The following is a 27,570-nucleotide window of genomic DNA, read 5'->3' on the forward strand; positions in this document are numbered from 1 at the left end:
CGACTGCTTTTTTCACTTCTTTTTTTCCCCTTTAAACGGAAGTGTGTGCACGTGTGTTGGTAGTTAGAGAGGGTTAATGCTTAATGATCGGACTAAGAATCTAAAACATCTATCAAACACAAAACTACACAACACAGCAAGGGTTTTTAAATGTAAACAGTTGCGCTTTAAACTTTCCCGAAACTGTCGTTCCTCACTATATATGCACGTGTCTCCATTTAAAACAAACATCTGTCAGACTTCAACATCCCCTCCCTCTTTTTTAAAGTTCCTGTCTTTCAAAAATATCCCTTCCATGAAAAAAAAAAAAGTTCTGGCAATTCCCTTTGTTAGGCTCATCAGAGACGGAGAATACGGCTCGGGAGCGGCGGCTGCTGTGGTCGTGGAGACGGGCTGACGGCTGTCAGAGTTAATCCCATTGAGAAGTGTTCATTAAGTCATTACAGTTGACATGCTGACGAGACACTGACACACACCGCTTTGTCCTCTTTAGCGCAGCCCAGACCAAAGAGGAGACAGAGACGAGAGGAGAGAGAGAGAGAGAGAGAGAGAGATGAGGGCAGAATGGAGAGAATGCTGGATAAAATAAAAAAAATCTGTCGATAGCAAGGGTGCCAAACACATTTTAGGTGGAAGGCCGGATTGGACAAAGCATCACTTCATGCGGGTTGATTTTTTTATCTATCGATGGTATGTGTATGTATAACAAATGTGCATCACAAGTTCTGATTCAACTTCATGCTGCTTTGGTTAAAACCAAAGGAATTTAGTAGTAATATCATTTACCAAAATCTTTTCTAAATACAGTTACTGACAAAAAACAAACAAAACAAAAACATACAACAACAGAGTATTTATATTACATCACCTAAAAATTTATATCTAAAAAATACATTATTTTGATTAAAATTTAGCTTCCCAGTCAAACTAAATTAATATTACTGTATATCTAATGTTTATCTGCCAAGAGTTATACAGTAAATATAATGAATACAATCAGGTAATGTTAATGTTAAAAGTAAAAGCTCACACTAAAACAATAAAAATCACACTATAAATCTGAAATAAAAGATCAGAAAACAACTTAAAAATAAATAAAATTTGAAATGTTCCCTTGCCTAACTGAACTAAAGTTTAAGTAAACTAAAATTAAAACGGAATTAACATATTAAACTTGAACATAAATATTTTTAAACAATCAAATCAATAAAATAGACAAGTTATTGACAGAAGCACAAACAATTATTAAAACTAAAATGAAAAGGCAATTTACAAATAATTAAGAATAAATTAAATGCGTGTTAACTGTATATTTTAGCTAATTTCACTTTCACCAAACTGACATCCATTCTGTAGAATTCAATCACTTCATGCTTCACAAGCATGAATAAATGTGAATTTTTTGCATAATCCTTTCTGTCTTTGAACAATATTTTAGTCCTTATATACTGTAAAGATACTCGGACTATCTTTTATTTAAATATGACTGCAGTATATTATAGACAAATCAGACAGTTAGTACAGAGTTGCTAGCGGAGGCTGTATCCATGCAGCCTGGCTGCTGTGAGCTCTGAGACGGCTCTCCCCCACTGGAATGTGTGGCTGCCAGTCACTGCGCGCGCGTGTGTGTGTGTGTGTGCGCGTGTGATGTTAACGTTCACAGTTTATCAGAGTCTCTGCTGAGAGTCACTCTGATCTCTCCGTATCTGCTCCTTAATGAACCTGAGCTAAATTGGAAACCTTATCGCACACAAGGCAGCAATTAAAGCGTGCACGTGCCAGTGTGGTTGTGGCACTCGTGTGACAGAAAAACAAACAGTCTCGGTGGGGCACCTCGAACGCCTGTATGCCTATGTGTGTGTTGACTCTAGCGCTATCAGTGAAGGTGTATTGCCAACCTCAATATCCCACAGCAGGGAGGGGGAAAGGCACTTACGCAGTGCACCGCATGGCCCAGGCAAATCCAGTAATTAGCACAGGGTGCATAATTAACATGCAAATTAGTTGATCTGCTTAAAAGCTGCTCTTACAAATAGACCTGAACGGATGGGGGGCTGGAAAGAGGGGCCAAACTTGTGGAAGTTAATTCCTTTTCCCACCATGCTGCATTTTGCTACAAGGTAATGACAGATTATATGAAATGAACAGTGAAACGACAAGCTTAGGGAGGAGTGGAGCTCTGCCCTTTACAATCGGACATTGTTATTAATGTTTGTTTTCAGATTATATTCATGTTGTTTCCAAACTTGTTTGGGGTCAACCAATTCTTTTTTTGGCTGATATCCTTTTTTAATGCTAGTCAAGGTTTCTTGCACCAAAATTGTGTAATTAGGTTCTGTTATGACACATCTCAATGCATGTGACAATGTTAATGTATTTGGTCTTGGCAGAATAGATCTAAATTGCTGCTGCTGTTGTAGAGTATTGCTGCCAATACATACAATAGTTTATTTCCTTTAGAAGGCAAAACACCTTCACCTACTGTTGACTTGATTGCACAGATACTATTTAAACTGAACTGAGCCAGATAATGACATCACTGAATACAATGATGATCTGCCTTTAACTGAAAATTGCATTATTGACACACTATTTTCCTATTAAATACTGTAAAGTGCTTTGATACAATCTGTATTGTTAAAAGCACTACATAAATAAATGTGACTTGACATACACTAATACGGTGCTGTGAGTATGCTGCTGCTGCACAAATAGAATACAAAATATCCCGTAGCAGATCCATACAGGTGGAGCTGGGGAGCTGGAGGACTTCAGTAGATTCAAAATCTGCATATAAATTTAACCTTCCCAAGTCCGTTTTGAGCTGAAGGAATGGTTTGAATGTTTTCTAAATTTGTGTTATTACGACACGAGTTATGTTAAATAAATTATAGTCTTGTCACATTAATGTTTTTTTCTATACTAAAACATTACAAACTGGGGATTTTTCTTTCCTTAAACACTATTTTAAGTTGCCCTTGAGTGCTCCGAGTAGTTGCCTTTTAATTATGCATAACTAAATTTTATTACTATTATTTTTATTTATTATGTAGGTGCTACACACAGACAAGAACAGCGCAAAGTCTGGCAAGTTACCAAAGTTTTACCAACTCACCTCTCCAGATAGCAAGAGATGAGGGGTGAGCAGAGATTATTGGATGGTTTGGCCAGGCCCAAAGTGAAGATCGTCTCTTGGAGGCGTCGAATCGTGTTGGCATCTCCTTTCATCGCAGCCGTGTTCATCGTGAGAGTGAGCAAGCTGATTGTGCTGTCCCTTAACTGCACATCTTTCTCCTTCATCTCCTTCAGCATGTCTATCGCCTCTGTATGACATCACCAGAGATTGAGAAAAAGAGAGAAAGATAGATTAGACAAAATATCAGTGATGGCCTATCAGTGGTCATATATTTTGACCAGTTATCCAACAATGACGTGACATTCAGCCAAGTATGGTGACCCATACTCAGAATTCGTGCTCTGCATTTGACCCATCCAAAGTGGGCAGCCATTTATGCTGCGGCGCCCGGGGAGCAGTTTGGGGTTCGGAGCCTTGCTCAAAGGCAAGAGACTCGAACCCACAACCCTAGGGTTAGGAGTCAAACTCTCTAACCACTTGACTCCAATGACTCACTACTTCAAATCAAGTCAACTCGATTATGTCGATTTTGTTATTTTTTTAATTCAACAAGTTTTAGTGGGTTGCCAATTACAATATAATTACATTTTACTAATTAATGAATCCTTTACATGCAACTAGTTAAATGGTACACAACACGTGTGTATAGTGGTTACTTGGTACTCAGGGCGCAGTTTCATAAATCACAAGTGCAAACAAAGGTTTAACCGTCTCATTGACTGTTCCACAGACTTGTGGAGATTTAGTGTATATCTGTGTGCTTAGCCGTCCCCCGATGGGCCGGCGCCAGACGAGAGTGCGCAAGAGAGCGAGTGAGAGAGGGGAAGAGGTGATAAAAGCCCCCTTAGATAATTTCATGTGGGGAAAACAAACCGCTATTAAAACAACATTTTACACCCAGCGGGGATGCAAATGCTGCCGTATAATGCCAATTCGCCGCTAATTACTACTTGCATTTCTAAACGAGACTAGAATTATGGAGGCCCCCACAATAGTAGGCTTTTTTTTTTTTCACGGTTCCTTGCGAAAGCATGCCGGGAAATTATAGGTGTGCGGCGAGTGCCCGGCGTGAACTCGGCAGGCTCTGGTCGTGGATACGCTGCAGCTTCGCTACCGTAATGGAGGCTTTTTACTGGGCGATGCTCCCATCTGGCAGAGGGGAGAGGGTCCACCTCCACAGCTGCTCTGTCACCAAGCCAGATAATTAAGATGTGTTTACGCGCTGTTTAGAGGCTAGCTAATGGGCTGATACCGATAGGGCCTGTTTGCACTGGCGATACTAATCATCTAGAACCGAGAGAGAGCGACAGAGAATGAGGATACCATCATCACAGCTGTGTGCATGTGGGAGTCAGCTCTGGCCACAGGCAGTCAGGCAAACTCCCAAATTCCCATGACTCACAGCAGTACTGCTGCTCATAGTACTTAACGTAGATAACGTGCTAGTTTTCATGCCATTAGCAAACACTTGCCATTGGTTGATAAACAGTCCCACCCAAAAACTGAATGGTTGAGCAATTGTTGCGGTGTCGGTAAACTTAACACAACAGTATTTATTCTTTCCCTGGAAAGCATGAATTATATTAATTTGAACACAAATGGTATACAAATGGCACTAAAATATCACTGAAGTGAAAAGCTAATAAAAAAGTTAATAAAAATCAATAAAACAAGCAATAATATAATTAATATAAAGCATGTGAACTAACCCTTTAATATGCGGAACATATTTTAAAAGAAAAAAAATATTTAAAACACATCACTTTTGAAGTTGAAATATATCATTTCCATCCTACTAGCGTCACCGAACAGCTGCAATTATATTGACTAATTCATGCAAAGTTCTTAAACACTTTCCAGTGCAATATATTTTTTTAAAATAAATTAATACTTTTATTCAGTAAGGATGCATTAAATTGATTAAAAGTGACAGTAAAGACACTTATAATATTACAAAATATATTTCAATAATAAATGCTGTTTTCCTACATTAAACTCAAGACATCCTATTAATCTTTACACAACATTAAGCAGCACAACTGTTTTCAACACCACTAATAATAAGAAATGTTTCTTAAGCACCAAATCTTCATATTAAAATGATTTCTAAAGGATCGTGTGACACTGAAGACTGGAGTACTGACCGCTGAAACTTCAGTTTTGCATTACAGGAATAACTTCTTTTAGAAACATCTATTTTAAGTGGTAATTTTATTGTATTTTTGAACTATTAAATGCAGCCTTGGCAACAAATCGTACGAACCCACAGAGACTGCACAGATGGAAATCAATCTACAAATGCCCACTTACAGTTGCATCAAACTGTGAATTTCAGCAGAAAAAAAAATCCCTCACTTTTCCCAACAAGTATTCCTTCAGTGTTTTGACAATAACTAGGACCTCAAGTATGGAGAGTAACGGTATGCATATGGAAATATACAATGCACGCCGACCTACATTAACACAGTTCAGTTCAGTCTCCACACACACGTGCACATACACTCAAACAGAGACAGCCAGCTTGTTTTAGCCCACAAATTCCAATCTGTCACTTCATCACCCTGCAATTTTTCTCCTGTTGTTATGCAAATCCAGTGCAGAGCTCCATACTGTCAGGAAAAGTGATGAGCCAAAAGGAACAGTGAAGCGGGGAACAGGCGGTTCAGCAGGGTCATGCTGAGTTTTTAAGAGGCTGCTTTTGTATGATAAAGCTCTGTTCACTTATCTACTCAGTCACGCTGTTATTCGGGCACAGATCTCATCCTTTACTTCTTTTTTTAATTTTTGAGGATTGTTTTATCAAGATCCCAGCAGTCAGCCCATTTAAATAAAGGCTTGTCATTTAAGAAGCGCTCTTGTCTAAAAAGTGCCACATGTTATGTGTTAACAGCTGGATATGAATTGAAGCAATGGAGGTTAAGTGGATCGCCGAAGGGCGTCGTGACAGCGATACCCACGAGGGGATTAGAACTAACAACCTCTTGATTCTTGGGCCGTCGCTCTAAGCACTCAACCATGTACTTTTCTAACAGCCCAGGGCTTTGCAAGCATTGTGTACAGAGCACACTGATATAGTACAACATTTCAGCCATATAAAAGGAGGTTATGTCATGTGCTAAAGCTGGATGAAAGTCAGAAAGGGACACATTTGCTTTAAAGTACTTTTAAGTATTCTACTCAAGTACTCAAGCCAATAAAAAAAAAAAAATTATTGAATTTTTTCTATAAAGAAATCAACCCTTGCATTCAAAAGAAAATTTCCTAGACAGAACTACCATAAACATGTATGAGTTAGGGCTGCACAATTAATCAAATTGTGATTAGGAAGAATTGCCATGCTGCGATTGCCATGCATATCTTTAACACAATACGAAACCATACGTTTTTATAAGAAATATTTCAAACATAATACACTTTTCTCTCACTTCTCGTTTTGGCGGATGATGCAACCCGTATGCGCAGCGAGTGTGCCACTGAGATATGCTAGTCTCGCAAGTTTTAGCATAGGAAAACCAGTCTCATCTTGATTTTGAAATCCTCCTACATTTTTCTTTGCAAATCCTCGGTTTGTACTACTTGTTCATGAACGTCATTTTTGTTATGTTCTTTCTCCGTGTTCGTCACTAATCACGCAATGCCAACATGCTACGTCTTACACCGGCACGGCTACCCCGTATGACAGAAACCGGAAGTGAGAGAAAAATGTTTGTTAAGATTTAAAATATTGATACTTTCCTTACAAAAATGCATGGATTCACTAAAGGATGCCTTTATTCACCCCTCGGAACCGTGTGGGACGCGTTTTATTGTGGACTGTTCAACTGCAATGATAGAGCTTGGAATAGCCAGGACAATTTTTTATATAACTCAGACTGGATTTCATCTTAAAGAAGAAAGTCATATACACCTAGAATGCATTGAGGGTGAGTAAAACACAAGCTAATTTAAATTTTAGGGTGAACTAGACCATTAAAATGACTTAAAATGCATATTTAATAGCAAAAATACAATATTAATTGGTTCACATAAATTATCAAAATTATCAAAATATGGTTTTATTAAACAAATGGTTCAATTACATAATGTAATAACTTAACTTATGTACATTATGCATTATATCTAATGGTTTGATGGATTTTTTTTTTTTTTACACTTCACAGTGCAATCTAAACCTTGTTGGCTAAACATTTAATTCAAATGTCTTGAGCAGGGGGACCTAGCAGGTACTGCAGGATTTCAATCGTGTATTACCAATGTATTTGCTTGGTGACTGTGGTCCCAACTGCCTTAAGATCCTTAACAAGCTCCTCCCGTGTAGTTTGGGGCCGATCCCTCACCTTCCTCGTGATCAAATCAAAATCATCTGTGATCATCCTTACCCCATAAGGCAAGATCTTGCACGGAGCTCCAGACCGAGGCTGATTGATGGTCGTTTTGTGTTTCTTCCATTTCTGAAAAATCGCAATGATAACAATTGTCTCCTCCTCACCAAGCTTTTTGCTGATTGTCTTGTAGCCTTCAAGCCTCTAGCTCATTCCATTCAATCCTTTTGTAGATCTACAATCTTGTCTCTGACATCCTTTGACAGCTCTTTGGGTCTTGCCCATGGTTTTGAGAGAGGTTAAAATGGAAGATACAGATTGTGTGGACAGGTGTCTTATACACCTAACAAGCTGATGTTAGGATGTATGTGCATGACATATTCTAGTTTCACGCATTTGTTTACAGGAGCAAAGAAAGCAAAGTTTAAACTAACCCCTCAAGGTTTCATAGCTCAATGTGTCACAATGGCCACAAAGTGTATAAACTTCTGCACAATACTAGGACTTCCTGATGAGTGTGTCCTGAGCTTATGGATGAGTGAGCAAGACAAACTTCTGAGTCCCAAATTAAGCCCCTCAGACCACTCACTGGTCATACAGAGCACAGTTCACACATCGCTGGACCACAAACAGCAACTGAGCTGAACTTCAGCCATATGAGAAAGCTCTGTGACGGCAATTCTTCTCTTCTGACAGAACCACTAATCACACCCAATCAGCTGCTGGTGGGAAATGGGCCCGAAAGGACAGCTAGCAGCGAAGCATCCCGGCCCACTGTCTGATATCACACACACACACTGAGGTAAACAAATATCACACAGCCCATTAGTCCTCTAGCTCATTCCACGGCCTTCAGCCAGCCCGTGAACCGGCAATGGCGTTTTACGAAGTCTGTATCAAATGCAAGGAAACAAGAGAAAAAAAACATAGGAGGAAAGAACAAGAGGCGTGGAAAGGGATTCATACAAAAACAAGGCCATTAAAAGCCAGGCCAGCCAGTGCGCTAAGGTGCCACGAGTCATGATCTTCAAGCAGATCAGGTTGTGGCGGAGATGCAGGCAGGCTGGGGCGCTGAGGTGTGTTAAAGTGAATGACAAGCTCCAAGCGCACACCGGCGGACTAATGGCCACCGGCTCGCTCTGATGGACACACATATAGATACACACACACTTCCCTCATCACACACTTTCGCCTGAATTCACATGCAAATGTGCGTGTGTGTGTGAAATATTCAAGCACTTTCCCTGCCATGATATGCCATTAGTATCAGGACGGATTTCGGTAATTCTGTTAAAGTGCAGCCGGTCCTGTAATTTTCCCTCGCTTGGTGACAGGATGAGTCCGAGCGAGAGGGAGGGGGCAGCTAAAGAATGACACGCATCGTGAAAAGAGAGACGGAGCGTGTATTTTCACCATCACTGTGTGCACAAAGCAAAGAGGAAACACTTTTATTGTAATTGCGTCTTACATGAGCATGGAGAAATCCACCGTGGAATTCAGATAATGGCTGATTAATGTCCCCATGAGGATAGACAGGTGTCTCGGACCTCACTTTTGCACATAGATGCACTCTCACGGCCGCAAACGCTGAACGCCGCATTTAAGAAACTAATTAAGCAAGTAGCAAGCTTTTGCTAGTGCCGTGATAAGTAATGCAAAATGCTCATTGGTACCTTGATGTCCTAGGTGTTTTAAAAAGTAAGGCAAGGCACACCTATTGTGACAGCTCAGAATTTTTTGTGACAAACTAAACTAAATTATTTCATTAATCCGGGATGATGAAAATAAGAGGGCGTCTGTAAATATTCCAACAGGGCCTGACGCTTTCACACGGGCACAGACGTGACTACTAACCTTCCAGCTTGCCATGTTTGGATAGCACTCGGACCAAGGCCACATATTTCTGAGCATCCAGCGCTGCCTCCGAGTCCTTGCGTGCCCTGAAATGCCATAGAAGAGTAAACACAGGTTGACAAATGATTTTTAAAGTCACATTCTTTGTGCTGTGGATGTTTCAAATTCAAAGGGATACTTCACGTGAGACTTAAACTGTCATTATTTGCTCACCCTCTTTGTTTTTTTGACGCAATTGATGAAATATTTGGGTTTTTTTTTACAATTATCGAAGCCACTTTAAATTAAATTAATAATAAACACAAAAAAAGTGATTGAAATGACTCATATAGGACTGTGATTGTCTGACTGAAAGCAAAAAATTGAAAATTATTATTCACTGATCATTTTAACATTCACTCTAATTTGTATGTTAATGAGCACGCATGAGAGAAATATAGATGCGAAAGAATCATTCAATGAAGCCAGATATGAATGACTTGGCTGATTTAGTTCTCAAAACTGGTCTAAATCATTTGTTTAGAACAATATCAACTCACTGGTTGAAGTTTGCATGAAACAGAAATCAATACAATCTTTATCTTTTAATATTACACACATCATCAGAGAAGATATGAACTTGGTCGTATGGACTACATCTATGCTGCTTTTGCATCCTTTATGAAGCTTGAATGCTCCATATCTGTTCATTGTAAAGAAGCAACCAGAATGCTCTTCAAAAATACCCTTGTGCTTTATGGAAAGGTGTTACAATTGTGGAATGATATGACTTATGATATTTTAATTACTCTGTGAACGGTTCATGGAACTGTTCACAAAGCAAAACAAGAATGTTTGTATGACGGTGATAATGTGTACGACTAACTTACAATTCCATCTTTAGCTTGAGGGCTTCCTCAGCATTGTCATGGCGGCAGCACAAGTTGATGAGCATGGCATATGTGGCAGGAGTCATATCCGTTTCATACTGAGTTTTTAGCTCAAGAGCTCGCTCCAGTTTCTAATGAAAAATATAGTTACAGAAAAAATGAACTGCAAACATTTATACAAAAATACTGACAAATGGTATTGAATGGTAAATAGTGACAGACCAATGTCCACCATATTCTATCATGTGCAACCAAGCTATTTTCTGTGAATGTGCAGGACTTCATAAGCCACTAGCAGAAGTCGTCTTGCACATTCAAGTTAACAAAGTCCCAATCCACACATGCATTCAAAATAAGGTGCATAATAGCTTCAATCAAATCAGCTGACCACTACAAATGTCTCGAAAAACAGAAATCAGTGTCCATAACACTAAATATACTGATGGCTATTTATGAGAACAATAGACCTCACCTCCTCAGAACACAGGACAGTGATGACTTTTTTGAGAGTGGAGCTGGCAGGCTTGCCCTCAGCCTTCAGCTCTGCCAGGGTCTTCTCCAGGAATGAAAGTTTTCCCTCCAATCCCTAACAAAAACATGACTTTATCTGACTGACACAGCTCATCGATTGAGCACTTTTTGTTACAGAATATATACATACAAATACTTACTCTAAGCAGTGTTGCATCAGTCTCCAACCCATTGTCCTTTTTATCCACAAGAGCAAGAACATCCTGAAAGAAAAAAAAAAATAAGACCTGCTCTATTAAATGTACCATTACAGATCTCAAAATCTTTCTTCAAAAACAGATTTGTAACGTTTTTGAAGAAAATATTTAGTGGCTTTGCCATGCAAGAATCTCTGTGATGCCAGGGTGTTGCTATGCAATTATTTAATTAGTTAATGCTAATTAATGCACAATGTGTTTTTGGCCATTTTATTGTCTGCCAGGTTAAAAGAAAAATACTGGCACACCTCTAATGTTGAATTTTAGTATAATTCTTTGCTGAAAGCTGTGGAAATGGTGTCAGATTAAAATCTACAAGTATAAAACACTATACTTTGTCTTTGCAAGCAACACCATTTATAAAATACCTTGACAAGTTCTGGAACTTGGTAGGACTCCAGAATGTTCCTGATTCCTCGGAAGATGTTGAGCGAGATGCTGATATTCTGAAAGAAGAGAAATCATTAACATCGAGTAACCTCTGATCTAACAAAGTAACAAATGATCTTTAGCTAGCTTCAAGTGCTTCTGTACGCATGTTATTCTATTCACTAATGTATTTGGAATAATGTTACATTTAATAGCAAACAATCAAAACTGTAAATGCAGAATTAAACATTTATTTGTGTTAAATAGCTTTTATAACTTAAGTTTTGACTTTTAATGCATACGTGCTGAGGCAACTCATTGATCCCACATTGTGAAAGACAGTGTACATACTGTAATTTTTTATCTGATCATAAGGCATTGTGCTGGGGTCCTAGACGGATTCACTTTAACAGGCCTACCAAGTGGTTCACGACACTATGCTCGAGTGTTTGCCTACGTACCATGTTCTTAAGCAGGCCGAAGTACTCCCTAATCTGCTCTTCTTTAGAGTGCACCTCGGTCTCGTTCATGGAATCAATCAGGTTGTAAAGGAAGTAGGCCACATTTTCTGTAAAAAGGAGAGAAGAACCAATTTGTCACTTTCTGTAAATATACTAATAGAGTCATATATACACAAAGGGAGCTTCTGTAGGACCAGTACAACAAAAATACTGCAATCCAGCAAATAAGCTCTTAAACAGTGTGTGTGTGTGTGTTATGCTGACACAAGCAGTTTTCTGCAGACTTGACTGAAGTCTGTTTTAACAAGTGGCTGGCAGCTGACAGCCTCACGCACACATTTGCATTGTGCATGGTGATGGGATGAGACAGAGAGAGCATCTCCATCGCTCCCACCTGCTCGGCCACCAGCGCAGAGGACAGCTCCAGTGCAGCGAGACGATAAACACTCGTGGAAGCTCTGTTAACTCAGCACAGAGTCAGCAAGCAGACAGCACACACATAAACATGCACACGGCTACTATTCAGACTGCATCAGACACACACACTTAATGCAAAGTACGGCTGTCAGGATACACTCCATCACTACCAGTGGGCCAACAGAGCTCAGTGCACACACACACACATGATACTGTCAGTAAAACCAGCTCAGAAGACATATCGGCATTGAAATTTACTAGTAAAAATCAACCAGCACAAGAGCTGATATTATTCTGGCTATCAGCTAAGATTGTCATGGACATTATGTAAATAAAACGAGAATAAAAAAAGTTATAAAGCAGCATAAAAAAATAGTTTAGTATGGCATGCTGCAGTTTATTAAAACCTATTTTTAACAAAATATTTATGGCATTAACTGAAAGACTGAAATATCGCACTTTGAATGAATTTGTCATTGTGCAGGAGCATTTAAAGGGATAGTTCACCCAAAAATGAAATTTGATGATTATCTGCTTACCCCCAGGGCATCCAAGATGTAGGTGACTTTATTTCTTCAGCAGAACACAAGATTTTAACTCAAACCGTTGCAGTGTGTCAGTCATATAAGTGAATGGGAATCAAGGCTTTGAGATTCAAATAAAATATACACAAACAAAACCAAATTAAACCCTGCGACTCGTGATGATACATTGATGTGTAAATACACAAAACGTTGGGTCTGTGCAAGAAACTGAACAGCATTTACATCATTTTTTTACCTCCGATTCACCACAACGTCACATTGAGTCGTCTTCTTCTTGCTTTAAAGCAGATTGCAGACTTATAAGTGCATTACTGTCACCTATATCTCAAATGTGTACGTTTTATTGTTTTACTCTCAAAGCAATGATTCCCATCCACTTACATTATACTGTAAGACAGACAGACTGCCACCATTTGAGTTAAAAATCTTTGTTTGTTTTCTACTGAAGAAACAAAGTCCCCTACATCTTGGATGCCCCGGAGGTAAGCAGATAAAATTTACATTTCGGGGTGAACTATACCTTTAAATCAACTAAAAAGTTAAAAAGAAAAAGAAAATTCTCCCTTTACTAACGATTTTCATTTTAAATAAATTTTAAATACAGAAATATGAACAAGCAAATAGAGAATGTTAAGTGCTAAACAAATAACTTACCTGAAGTTTCAGGGTCAGCACTATTGAACCGAGGGTCTTTATAGAGAAGCTCTGTAATCTGTAACAGCAGATGAAAGGGTCGCTTTAACAAAAGTTATTTTCATTTGTTTTTTACAGTCTTTCTTAAAATCATTTGGTTTCAATACCTTTGCCATAAGCTCCACGTTGTTAAACCTGTAGGGGGCAATAGAGGATCAGAGATGATACAGACAGACAAAAACATTTCTAGTGCAACTTTCAAACATAACAAGTACATAATATGCGTGACATATAACAAGCTCCTCACACTTTTCTGACCAATGGATCCTTGTGATTTATTTCCATGATTTTTCCAGTCACCCATGATAAAACTTTTTTTCCTTTTTTTTATAATTACATAGACACTGCGATCAAAAATTGAATGAAAAACTTGCTTTGAGAAAATAATATATGTAATAATATATTTAAAACATGTTATGATGCATACCAAGCCTGCATATGAATGCTTTGAAACCATCTAAATAAATGTGAACTGAAAGCTGAGTTTTCAGCATCATCACTCCAGTCTCCATTGTTACATGATCCTTTAGAAATCATTCTAATATGCTAATTTGGTGAATAAGCAACATTTCTTATTATCATCAATGTTAAAAACAGTACTGCTGCAAATTCCAAAACTGGAATACATTTTCTACAGGATTCTCTGATTTTTCGGTATAGAAAGTTCAAATGAACAATATTTATTTGAAATAAAAATATTTTGTAACATTATAATATTCTTTACCGTCACTTTTGATCAATTTAATACATCCTTGCTAAATAATAATAATAAAAAAATAAAAAAAAATATATATATATATATATATATATATATATATATATATATATATATATTTTTTTTTTTTTTTTTTAACTCGCTGACCTAAAACTTTAGTGTGCATTACTATATATTGTATGATTATATGTTTTAAGTAATAATAATATAGCCATCATATAATATCATTAATATATTTATAATATATCTTTAAAAAATGAGCTTTCAAGAGCCTCAGTGGTCACATATATACACAAATGCACATTTACATACAGTCCGACAACACGCTGAGATGCAATCAAGATGCAGTAGTGGTAGGGAGTGTTGACGGCAGACAACAGGGATTCAACATTGTTTAATGATTAAATTATCTCCTGACCTTCATTATTACAAGAGCAAGTCGCTAAGGAGACAGGGCCCTGACAACAGCCTCTACCCTTTTGACAACCCCAATTACAAACCTGACATCCATCGCTGCCGGCAACCTCCGTGCTCAGCTTTCACATCTAAATGCTTTGCTAAATACAGAGGACAGCAGCATCTGCTGCCCTACGGCCTGTGCGCTCAAATCAGAGTTAAAAACAGAACTGGTCCTCAACTATTGTGCATGATGGGATTGATTTTAGATGTAAGCTGAGTGAGTGCACTAAGTGATACCATAAGAAAATAATGTGATAAATGAAATACCATGACAGGTTTATGAGTATGTTTGAGGAATGAGGCGATCATCGGGGGGGTAAAAAAAACACTGACAGCCATGCTGATGGATAAAATGCCCATGTGAGTCTTTGCATCTCACCATCAGCGGCAGTCTGGATAGTTAGTAATCTTTCAGCATCTGATAGAGGGGCATCAGAAGCAAAGCAACAAAGAGGACAAACTCTATTTGCATTCCTCCAGTGTTGTAAACTGGGCTAGAGATAACTACGTCCATATGCATGAGGTGACGGGTGAGTGGCTGTCTAGCCAAAAGGCAAGCCAATTCTACTAGCTAACACACACACACAGGGCCCTATAATACACCCAGCACAATGCGACGCAAGGTGTAGCGCAAGTGTGTTTGCTAGGTTGCGCACCAGCACCATGTCGTTTAATTAGCAAATGCATTCGCCCATGGGCGTGCTGGTCTAAAAATGAGGTGTGTTCAGGCGCATTGCTATTTTAAGGAGCTGAAAAAAGACTGCGCTATAGACCAACTCAAGCCTGGTCTAAAATCAGGCACAATGTTTTTCTTTGTCATTTAAAATGCGTGTAAGTATAGGCGGGTCCAAAATGCTTGTACACACTGCTTATTAAACAAAGGGACACACAGCAGCACACAAACATGACAAATGTTGAATCTATATATATATATATATATATATATATATATATATATATATATATAAATGCCTACGCAGCTTAATGGATAGTCATCGCAAGTATCAGAATTAGGCTATCTATTTGCTTGCACATGAGCAGCTACGTTTCATTTCGGAGACGCGTTCTGTCTTTGCGCCGTGTGAATAGCAAATCCGTCATGGCACAAGCACAACTGGCTCTTAAAGGGAATGGAAGATGAGACTCTGATTGGTTTATTGCAAGTTCCGCCCAAAAAACACCCATTACTCATTAAGAGAATAGGGACAACCCGTTTAGACCATGCGCCCAGGTGCGGCAAATGTTTTTCCGTCGTTAAAATAGCAAAAGTGGATTTGGACACGCCCTGAGTGCACCTGCGCTTTACACTTTGCATTTAGATCGTTAAAATAGGGCCCACACATACACACACAAACAAACAAACAAAGTTTGTTTCGTTACTTACCCTCTGAATCCAGAGATCAGACTGGCTCTGAAAGCACTGAGGTCAATGTTTGGAAGAGCAGGTGAAGACACTGCAAGAGCGTGAATGTGATGAATGTCACGACAACAGAAACATCTCAAACATATAACACAGTTAACATTGTGACTAAAACTCATTTTCTTAGTGAGCTGTATGTTGACTTATTATGGATTTAGACCTTCAGGCAAACTTTTGGGGTTAAAAAAAATTAAAATACTAAAACTCCTTTTGAATTTAAATGAAACCAATAGGAATTAAGTCAAAAAAAGAACAGTAGGGGGCACAACAGTGAAGGGGAAAAGTACCATCCATAATTCAACACCATCTGTCCCCATTCACCTTGGTCAGACAGGGAGCTTCACTCCATTGCTTAATTTTGCATATGTGTGTGTGTGTGTGTATAGACACACACACACACACACACACACACACAATATATGTTTAGAATTTTTTCACTCTTTAATAACTTAAATGGGCATGTAGCTGCTTGATAGAGTGGATGTTTGAGTGGCTATGTATGTGAAGTCCTGATGGACAGCAATTAGTCTCCAAGTGATGAGTACTATCATACAGAGAAGGTACATCTAAAAAAATCTCTCCACAGAGTACGTGATATACAGACAGGTAGAGAGTGGTTGAAAAAGGAAAAGAGGTACATTTTCATGAAAGCTAATGCTTACTCAGAGAGAACAGCTCTGCAAGGTTTCCACGTGACCCTTCTGTTCGTAATTCTGCCGCAGTCAAAATATTGCTGTCCACGTCAATACATGCCTCCTGCAATTATCAACTCAAGTTAGAGAGTATTTCAAACCGGTCACATGAACCAACAAGCCACAGACATATCCAGCACAATAACCTTAAGAGAAGTGCGGGCACTGTCCACTGATGGGAAAGATGGTAGGATATAGATACTAAAAGTATCAACGTCTGATGTGACGCCCAGTTCTTGCATGCCTCTCAGAGCTTGCAGAGTACCTGACAGGAAACAAAAAGTGATTTATTCAAACATGTGTACCTTAAAATGTAATTCGTGACATAGAAAAGTTGCATCTGCACCAAAGCTGGAAGTCTATGGAGCAAAATAGGGCCCTCTAGTTCTTATGAAGCCTTAAACAGCAAATAGCACACTCTATGGTCTTAATACAGGTGACAAGCAAAGCACAAAAAAAGAAAAACCTGCTTTTTACCTGTAAAGCTTCTCTTTCGCTCCTTGAATTTATGCAATTAAAGTGGGTCATATATCATAGGTTCGAAAATATAGATTCAAGATTATTTTCTATTATGTGGGAAAGAAATACTAAGACTAATTCTATACCTCTTCTGAGATTATTTTTTAAAACCAGCAACATGACTTAAAGCCCAAGGCTGTTTACAATTCACTGAACCAGGTCTTCAGTTGAAAGCATTAATAAACAAATGAAATAAAATACTCGGATAATTCAAATGATCACATCAGTCTTCCAGTGGCATGGCCTGGAGGATTCAGGCCTGTGCCCGGCTCTCCAGCAGGGCCCTTCACTCCTGCCTAAAGCACCACATGCATATGGAACAGTCTCTAGACCTACTCGGGCAAACGTTTGTGTGTGTGGGGACATGTGAACTAGAGATTTGTGTTCTGTTTACTCTTCACCTTGGTCCTAAGCACTCTGTATCGCAATGCTCAGGGGACACCTACACACCTGAATAAAAGATAAGAGCTGCTTTTATCTGCCATTAAAACCTGCATCTAGCACCAGGAGCGGCCGGCAACCGGTGTGTGAGAGCATTAGCCAGGTAAAGCACCTGGAGGCTCCATCCATCCCATCTCTCCATTTCATTCTCATCTGTGCGTCTTTCTCCATTCATCCTTTCTTGCAACTCAGAAGCTCTTTGCTTTCAAGCAAACGAAAACAGTCGTCCAGACACTCTCTTCTCAATGGAGCCTGAGGGCCATCTGTCTATTCATTCTTTCATTTTTATGAGAGAAGCACACCTGTTTTGCTGTTAAATAATCCATTGATCCATTTGTCAGCCATAAAAGTGGGCCCAGACAGCGCTGGCTGATAGTTAGCGTGTGAATGGGGATAGAAAATGGATATCCAGTCACATCACCCGCCGATTCAAGACTTCTCTCAATTCAGAAAGTGTGCGAGAGGGCTTTTATGGAACAAATCTGGTTCAATGAATTCTCGGGCGACCTCCAAGTTTCTGTTTGCAACATCACTGGGTTTGATGATTGACCTTTAAGTGCGGGAAGTAACCAAGACTGCGGTCTATCTTACTAGAGAAGCACTAAAAGGGAGAGGTCAGAGTTCAAACTGCCAACAAGCTCAATTTTTAAGTGAAATGGATTTTAAAATTTTAAAAAGCCAAAAGTATATCTTGTAGTCTGCTTGGGTCAGTTATGCGGTTATAGCATATATACTGTTTTTTTTTTTAAGTGCTATTACTACACATTATCTGACAACAGAATGTGTAAGAACAAGACAAATCCAGATTTAGTCTCCCTGTTTTATGTAATCCAGAAAGAGTTCAAGAAAGCTCCAGACAAAAGATGATATGAAGAAATAGAGAGGAACTAAATGGCAAGATCACTTCCCACCTCTAGTCCTCGAGATGATTCCCATCATTAAAGATGATGGAAGGCCTAAAGTGGCTCTCTGCAGTTACTGTGATTTACAAGAACCCCACATCCAGTGATTGTGGATGTTAAAACGTGGATTTTCAAAATGTGACTAGTGCAAAGAGTGTTCAAGATGCAGATGTAAAAGCCTGTTGTGTGCTATGTGAGGAACTAAGGCATTCTTCTCGCACCATGTCACAAGCAATGAGCTGCACTGCTTCTTGAATCTGACAAGCACCGCTCGCTCGCGGCTGCTGAGACAAAGCTAGCATATGCTTTTTCAAACTCGCCTGCCCAAATCCACACCTCATCAAAATGCAAACTTTTCCCCCTCTCCGCACTCGTGAACGGGTGGACGGAAAACCGGTGGGTGGAAAGGGGGATGGGTGTCTGCCCGCTGGTGACACCTGTGGACTGAATGTGACATGGCGCTAAATATTTCATGGCCGTGCACAGCGGCGCACGTAATTGAATGTGAATTCCCTCAGAGCGCTCGCATTTACATGAGACCCAGTCACTACAAATTCTGTCATGTAACCTTCACGTAGTGCAGACTTCAACACGGAGCAAAAAAATATATAAAAACCTGTAGAGGAACAGAAAGGTGAGAGTGATCCTGCATGTTTCATGAAGGCTATTGGTTAAAAATGAAATGTTTTTATACTAGCTGTTGCCATTTCAGCAGGATTTATCTGGACATGCTCTTTTGTCAGAACATTATTTGTAAGTCTGGAACAGAGAAATTGAAAGAAATAATATTCACCATTTATGTGCCAATAAGAGTGTCAAATTTTTCTAAAGTAAATAAATAGACTACTCTAATGGTGTGTTCAAACCAAACACGAAGCGAATATGCCCACTAGGGCTGTCACTTTTTATTCGATATTCCGTTATATACGTAATCGAACTATAAATAAAATATCAGGTTTTTAAAATGCTATGTGTAGCGCATTTTTTACAGTCTTAGACCGTTTGTTTTTTATTTTATTCTTTGCCATCTTATCCAGTAGAGGGCACTCTAGACGTATTGTAGCGTAGGCCCTTGACCAAATCAAGCGAATAAGAGCTAGTAGCCAGTAGTTACTTCTCCACCACGGGGAACATTGTAAATAAAACGTTTTTTTTTATTTTATTTTTTTATTTAGCCTAATGTTGTGAGATATGCATAGTAGCACTTCACATAAGTTAATATTTGAATACTTTGCATGATAGTCGATATCCATTTGAATTAGATTTTTCTCAAAAGTGACAGTCGTAATGCCCATCGTGTCCCTCGCTGTAGTCTAATCGTGGGATGTTTTTTTTTTTTTTTTTCACATCAGGTGAATTTTCCACTCGAGTTGAAATATTTGAACTTGCGCGAAAGAATATCTCACATTCATGGCAAAGTGTTGCACATTTTGCGTTGCCTGGTGCAAATTCTCTTCTATTGGTGGCTTTGCATTGACTTTGTGTGTAATCTACTCAGGCGAATAATTAAAAGTGCATTTGGTGTGAATACACCATAACGTTTCACAATCCAATTCAATCCAGATGGATAACTCCAAATCCTGGAAAATTCTTCCTTTTTGAATATCAATAGGAAATACATTATATTATGGAAGTAGATGTGGCCTCAATGTGCACAATAAAGACGGTACAGATCATTGTGTTTAAGAAGAAGGCTGGAAGCTCAGGACTCACCGGGAATGTTCTTGTCTTTCTGGTAATGAGTGAACAGGGGCCAGAAGTAGTGAGGTCTGAGAGGCAAGCCCTCCTCCTTCATGCTTCTCATGAGCTCAACAGCCATACCTTAAAATGAAGCAGCACATTTCACTAATCGAGCTGTGAGATTATCAGATACACTAAAAATAAAGAGAAAGAACAGGGCCCAGACAGTTTAACACAGGATCATTTTAATCCAGTTAAAATAATCCTTCTGTGTATTAATATTTAAAAACTTCAAACACCTTGTTATCTTTCTTATTAGGTTAATATCTTTGAATTATGCATTTATATTGTAATAACAGCATCGGTGGCTATTTTCACGACAATAACAAAACATTTTAAAAACTAAAATGGACAAATAAACTTGAATTAAAAGCCTGGGGTTTGAAAAGACTATAACTAACGATTAAGATTTGTTTTTCAACTTTAAATCATCATTGCCCTCACCGGTATTTTTAGCTTCCAGGGCGCACTGAAGGGTGAACTGCAGCGGCGATGAGTGCAGACCTGAATCTTTTAGATCTTTGCAAAACCCAACTATGTTTCCCACAGGCTGTAAGGCATAAACATACAAATGAACACAGCATTAATCATATTAAGCAGTCTCAGAACAACTTAAAGGAATAGTTCACCCCCAAATTTTTATTTGGTCATCATTTACAAACCTGTCTAAGTTTCTTTCTCGTGTTGAACATAAAAGAAAATATTTTGAAGAACGCTGGTAATCAAACAGTTAATGACGGTCCCCATTGACTTCCATTGTATTTTGTAGTTACTATGGAAGTCAATGGGTCCCAAAAACTGTTTCAATAAAGAAACTCATACTGGTTTGGACCGACATAAGGGTAAGTAAATGACAAAATGTTTCTTTTTGTGGTGAACTATTCCTATAAATTACATGTACACTTAATATGCACTTGTAAAAATGTTTAGGTTGGTTCTCATCACCTTTTCCATATTGACACAGTGGCGAAGAAAGAAGTTTCCCAAGTCTGGGGAATCACTGGTCTGTGACTCTACCAGCAGACCGGTGAAGCTTTTTAGCACAGAAAACGCAGTCTCTTCATGTCCGTGGGTAATCAGACTCAAGCAGAGGTTCATAGCATCTGAGGAAATAGAAACAAATGGACGGGTCAGTATCAAAATAAAAATCTCTCATCAATTATTGAGAACTTTCCCAAAACCCCATAACAACCTCTCACTGCATCAATATTTTATACATCCCATTTCTCTAATTGGCTTGGGTTCATATTTAAAACACTTAAATAGAATACCGCTTTGAATACATATGGGACCATTATGGCTCAGTGTGGACCTCTATGGTAAGCGCTTAGGGCAAAATTCCAAGCGAATGGTTTCATATCCCTTCCTCTTCCATGACATGACACTGCAGTCAGCAGACACACCTGGCACATATCCTCTCTCGTGACGCATGCGCTCCACAATCTCAGGAACATACTGCTGATGGCTGGCCTTAGTCAGACTGAAAACCACCTGCATCAAATCTCTGTCCATCAGAAGGATATCCGCATTCTCCACCGTCTCTAGAGTCTAGAGGAGACAAAATATGATATATAACTATCATTATTACCTAAAAACAAATAAACAAGAAAATCAATTCATGCATTTTGACTTTTGGTAATGCTACGGCTCTTAAAAATACAAATAATGACATTTATACACATAAATGAAACATTATACACCGCATTCTCTTGATGAGTCCATTTCATCACCCATAATAACAGACCTGTTTAATCTTTGCAATATCTCCTTTCTCTGCATACACGTTGAGGAGAGACAGGTACGTGTCTGGGCCCGGCTCAATCCCTGCACCTTTCATGACCGATAGGATGCCTTCCGCGCTGTCCATGTCCCTGTACGAACACATGTCAGTCAACACAAAGGCACCAAACACAGAGAAGCACCAAATCAACAGCACTGTGCACTCACTCACCCTGCGCGGGCATGACCTGTCACCAGCGAGTTGAACACAGCTTCTGTGATGGGCAGGTCTTTGCTCTTCATAAAGCCCAGGATTGTACTGCAAGAAGTCGTGAAATAAACACTGTTACTTCAATTTTGTATTACATAGAATTTTACAGAATTCACACAAGGGTAAACCAATTGGAAGAAAATCAAAAAATCCCAACTCACCTTGCACCTTCAATGTCGCCAACTTCACAATAGGCTGCAATGAGTCTCTGATAGGTCACCTAGCCAGTCACAATATAATATAAATGTCAAGAAACGTGGTTTCCAATCAAATTTCCTAGCTATCATCAGTGATAAGACAATATATCTATATAGCATCATTGTTTGTTGCACCTTGTGTCAGTCTTATAGTCTAAAGCTGTATCAATAGATATTTGTAGTGAATGTTGCATTTCGGCATTTTTTTTTCTGTCATTGAAGCTGTGATGTAGCAACATATAAATAAACAAACACATATATACTGTATTTACATATATTTATATAGTTTATTACCTTTTATTAAAATTCCACTCACCCTGTTCGGCTGAACATTAGCAGATTCCATTTTAGCAAGGAAGTCGGTTGGAGAGAATCTGAACTCATTCTGCAGGTACGTCTTAAGCAGGGCGTTGTAATGGCTTACATCATAGGTGGCACCTGTAGTGAACAGCAATATGAGAGTTTAAAACACAGATTCAGAAGCACAACGAGGAACATGTTCAATTGTCTCAGCACATACCCAGCTCTTGAAGCTTGTCCCAGATCCGTTGTGACAGCTCTACGCGCTCGGTCAAGGGAACCTCAGGAAGCAGAGAGCCACAGCTTCTCAGCAACAACAGGGCTTGATTTCCACTTGGATATCCTATTAAAAGTGATTTCAGAAATGAGATGACATGCATGAGATCTATTTATGGAAGGGGATGCAAGAAAGATCCTTAAACAAACAGACAAGTACCTGTTCTGCAAATATCATGGAAGATACGCAGCAGCAGTGTTTTGGTGACCCTGCCTGTCCTTCGGACAGAGCTGTCTAGTTTGGCCAAAGCCCAGTCAAACTGTTGAGCCTGCTTGGAACGGACCGCCACATTGGACTCATCCCTCACCAGCCCCCTCTGCTCCGGGACAACACCATACTGACGACAGCTCACACAGGACAGGGTCGATCTGTACGAGGACAAACTGCAAAAACAAAAGTGTATACAATCAAGCCACATGCATGTTGCTACAAGAAATTAAGGTGGTCACAACAAAACCAATTACAAAGTTAAACTTAGGGCTGTCCAAAAAAATCGAATGCGATCTCATGCGCATCTCATCAGTAAAGACGCTCCTGTAATTAGAAGTATATCTCCAGCACGTGCGTTCAGATCAGGGTTGCCAGATTTTCACAACAAATCCTGCCCAGTTGCTTTTTAAAATAGTCCAAAACTAGAACAATCGCCCAATTACGGAACAATTATTATTAGAACAATTACGGCTCGGTGTAGTAAATGCCAACCGGTGTTGCCAAGTCTGTGGTTGTTTTTCATGTCCGCGGGTCAAAGCGACCCCAATACAAATAACGTGATATTTAGCCCCTAAAATGCACATTTTACCAAGGCAACCCTGCTAAAAAAACTTATATTTTAACCCCGGGAAGCATTTTTTTTTTTTCGGGGAACCTTCTGGATGCGCGATTGTTCTAGTTTTGGACTAGTTTTGAGAAGCAACTGGGCAGGATTTGTTGTGAAAACCTGGCAACCCTGATCTGAACACACGTGCTGGAGATATACTTCTAATTACAGGAGCGCCTTTACTGAGGAGATGTGCATGAAAATTGCATTCGATTTTTTGCACAGCCCTAATTAAACTGATAAAATCAAAGATTAAATCGTGCCCGCGTTTCATGCATAAGTATGGGTTATTGCATATATATTGTTGGTCACACTTTAGGGACCAGCTCTCACTATTAAATTCAACTTTTGCCTCAAACACGGAATTGTTTGCTTATTAATACGAAGTAGGACTAAGGGATCTAAAATACGGTCATGCATAATAAGGTATTAATATATGCTTTATAAGTACCAAATAACAGCCAATATGCTAGTAATTTGCATGCTAATAACCAACTAGTTAATAGTGAGAACTGGTCCTTAAAATAAAATGTTAGTTTCATCTAAGATAATATGATAATTGTTTTAATAATGTGCGAGATGCCATTAACAAGCGTGTCTCTCACAGCCAAACAAAAACACACCCTGAGAGGTTCCTCTAGCACATTATTAAAGCAATTATATTATCTTTACCATTTAGCATGCAGTTAAAATGCCCCCCCCCACCCCAAAAAAATTGCTAAACAAGCCTCAGAAGAACTATTAAGCATCATATCGAAAGACGCTTCTTAAAGACTGTCACTTGCTTTGTTTAAACAAATAACTTGAATGAATGATTCAATTACTTTGTTGTCATTTTAAAAAAAGTTTAATTTTTTCTATATTCAACATTTTATTTTTAAACAATCTCAATCACATAGTATTATTTTACAAAACTGTAATTACAGTGTGAATACATTTATGTTACCTCTGAGCTGCATTAAATAGTCTATTTAAATGGGCATTTAAAAGCCACTTCAAATACAGGTTCTGTGTTTCATTTGATTTGTAACAGACAGTCCTACGGTGTTTTCTTACAGTAAAATATATTGATTAAATATAATAATTTGAAATTAAGCAAAAAAAAAAAACAAAGAAAAAAAAAGTAAATAGTAAAAATGCCTCTGGTTATTAATTTAAGAGGGGCAAGTATCACCACTTCATGAAAAAGCACATTTCTGTACCTGTTGTGAACTAACCACCACATAGAATATGAAGAATATGAGGAAAACATCAAGTTACCAACAAGCAAGAAACAGACTAAACGTTGGCCAATATGATGTGCAGTATTTTGAGATGGCTCAAAACGACCTTGGCATGTTGACCTTTGACTTTTGGCACATGTTAGCATACAGCTTACTGAAAGACTAGTATTAGCCTCAAACAACTATACACAACAAAACACTATATTGTATTATATGCCCATTTATTATCATCATAGGCTTTTTCAATTTTAAATGGTTTAATTAATTGATTAATGGTCATGAATTTTTATTAAGGCTTTAATACTACTAAAAAAAATAATCTGACTGAAAAATGTTATAAGCATTACAAAGAAGCTGAAAGAAAAGGTGTAAAGGTTACATTCCGATATTCTGCAGTGATGTTCATGGGTCACACATAACTGCAGGTTATGAGCTAATACAAGAAAGCCACGTCTCTTATATAACGCCATAATATGATTTAGATTTAGGCCTGTTCGTTCAAATTTGGTTAAATAACCTACATACAGCACATGATCAACGTGTTACAACCGCACAGTATTGTTATAGGCGCGATCACCTTTCAATGACAACTGCATGATCTAGACACGCATGGCACAGAGTCATGCTGCGTTATACCTGTTAACAATTAAGCGTCCCGGGACTCTCTGGACACATAACCCTACACGAGTAGCCCCGACCGCTCCGCTGTAAAGACGACCAGCTGCCGGTGCATGTCTGCTGTTTCCAAAGACCTGAAGCAATGCAGCCGGTGAACATTTAAGGATCCGGGCTGATCTTAAGAGCGCAGCCATGTTTAGCCTGCAGAGAGAGGAAAGGCGAAGGACATCCGCACCACGTGACAGGCCAAAGAGCAATGGACGAGACCAATGTATTCATAGGGGGGGATTCACACTCCTCAAGTCAATGATTGTTCAAATGATTGTTCAATTTGTTCCGTTAGTTTATTAAGTTACAGAATTTACGCAAAAATATACAGCGGTAGGCTATAATCAAAGTATTAAAAATTGGTATTACGAATATGTCCCTAAAAAACAAATAAATAAATACAATAGAGATATGCTTGAAAATATCTAAAAATATCATCAGTTTACCTTCTAGTGAAAAAATCAGAATAATAATAATTTGTAAAAAGTATAATACATTTTGTGTATGCGCAATAATAAGCAAAATGGAAAAATTACCATGTAGAAACGTTATGCATAACATATAATTTTTTTTTCTTTTTAGTTTAAGTTCAGTAGTTTTGTTATGTGATTTTGTCATTTGCATTTGTTGTTTATATATATATATATATATATATATATATATATATATATATATATATGTATATATATATATATATATATATAAATATATATAAAAAATATATAAATATATTTCTATATCGCTCTATATATTCTTTTATTACAGTTTTAGTAATTGTATTACCTCATTGCAAAATTTTTATTTTAACTTATAACTTCCAGTTTTATTTTTTATGTTTCAGTTTTTCATCTAGTATTTTTTTATTATTTGATTTTATTTCAGCTCAAATACTGAAGATGATTTTCATCAGTTTTAGTTTAAAAAAACAAACCTGCTTAAACAATGTAGACGTAAACATGAAAATAATTTCCGATCTGTGACTTTTTACAAACTAACATGTCATATAAAAACACTATAGTCATCTTTACCTAATTTGACTTCCTTCCTAAAATCCTTATTGTATTGCCCTCATGAGAAATAAAAATTAATTTCAAGGACAGAAATGTATGTGTTGAATTAATCTTGCCGTGTGTTTTTAGCTTGATGAGAGACACATTGTTTACCAGCTTACTGGAGCTGGAAGCTGATTGGTGTCAGCTTGGGGTCAGTTTTGGAAAAGGTCAGCTAGGTGGGGTGTTGTCAAGCACAGACTAATGCCCACTGGGCCACTCTGTCTCGTGCCAGGCATCAGGGGCCAGGGGGCCCCAATTTGTCAGACGTGTGGCATGCCAAAATCATTTCCATGGCTGACACACACTGCAAGCCACCCGCACAGCAGTACACACTACACAGCTGACAGGTGACAGTGAACAGGCATTGCCTGCCAGGCATGTTGTTTCACCCGCTTGAGAGTCCATCCCTGTCTGCCGAGTCCCCCACAGTGGGATGATGTTGGGGTTGCGAGGGTGCTGAGCAGCTTTGACAAGACACGGTGAGCAGCAAGAATAGCAGTAATGCGTATTAAAAACTAAAGAGCAGAGCTTGCTTATTAAATAAATGGATAATGAAAATGGTTTAAATGTGTAATGTAGACAAGCAGCAGGAATGTATCTGTTAGAGCAAATCTGAACCTCCCCATACTTTTCAGTGTGCTTTTCAGCACACACACACACACACACAAACATTTCCACTATACCTTGATTCTCTCAAAACTGAATAGTGTATCATATATTGTGTGAGACTGTTATAAATCTAATATGCATTTGACAGCGCTGGGAC

At 38.5% G+C, this 27,570-nt stretch overlaps 1 protein-coding gene across 1 annotated transcript in view; it reads right to left on the bottom strand.

The window, feature by feature from the left end:
- Window positions 1–25,956, bottom strand: part of LOC127970174 (leucine-rich PPR motif-containing protein, mitochondrial) — a 46,958-nt gene extending 21,002 nt beyond the window's left edge. Inside the window, exons 1-23 of the mRNA XM_052572484.1 lie at window positions 25,723–25,956; window positions 23,206–23,429; window positions 22,990–23,112; window positions 22,786–22,907; window positions 22,434–22,492; window positions 22,234–22,320; window positions 22,027–22,153; window positions 21,686–21,830; window positions 21,228–21,385; window positions 20,727–20,832; window positions 20,256–20,363; window positions 16,827–16,945; window positions 16,651–16,744; window positions 15,953–16,022; window positions 13,502–13,529; window positions 13,356–13,413; window positions 11,740–11,846; window positions 11,278–11,355; window positions 10,853–10,915; window positions 10,654–10,767; window positions 10,182–10,312; window positions 9,313–9,398; window positions 3,116–3,323 (exon numbers count right to left, since the gene is read on the bottom strand). Of these exons, the coding sequence (XP_052428444.1) occupies window positions 3,116–3,323; window positions 9,313–9,398; window positions 10,182–10,312; window positions 10,654–10,767; window positions 10,853–10,915; window positions 11,278–11,355; window positions 11,740–11,846; window positions 13,356–13,413; window positions 13,502–13,529; window positions 15,953–16,022; window positions 16,651–16,744; window positions 16,827–16,945; window positions 20,256–20,363; window positions 20,727–20,832; window positions 21,228–21,385; window positions 21,686–21,830; window positions 22,027–22,153; window positions 22,234–22,320; window positions 22,434–22,492; window positions 22,786–22,907; window positions 22,990–23,112; window positions 23,206–23,429; window positions 25,723–25,898 (2,591 nt within the window). The 5' untranslated portion in view covers window positions 25,899–25,956. The remainder of the gene's footprint in view (window positions 1–3,115; window positions 3,324–9,312; window positions 9,399–10,181; window positions 10,313–10,653; window positions 10,768–10,852; window positions 10,916–11,277; window positions 11,356–11,739; window positions 11,847–13,355; window positions 13,414–13,501; window positions 13,530–15,952; window positions 16,023–16,650; window positions 16,745–16,826; window positions 16,946–20,255; window positions 20,364–20,726; window positions 20,833–21,227; window positions 21,386–21,685; window positions 21,831–22,026; window positions 22,154–22,233; window positions 22,321–22,433; window positions 22,493–22,785; window positions 22,908–22,989; window positions 23,113–23,205; window positions 23,430–25,722) is intronic.
- Window positions 25,957–27,570: the final 1,614 nt, after the last annotated feature.

Source organism: Carassius gibelio, chromosome B13, assembly GCF_023724105.1.
Source record: "Carassius gibelio isolate Cgi1373 ecotype wild population from Czech Republic chromosome B13, carGib1.2-hapl.c, whole genome shotgun sequence".
NCBI classification, from domain to species: Eukaryota; Metazoa; Chordata; class Actinopteri; order Cypriniformes; family Cyprinidae; genus Carassius; species Carassius gibelio.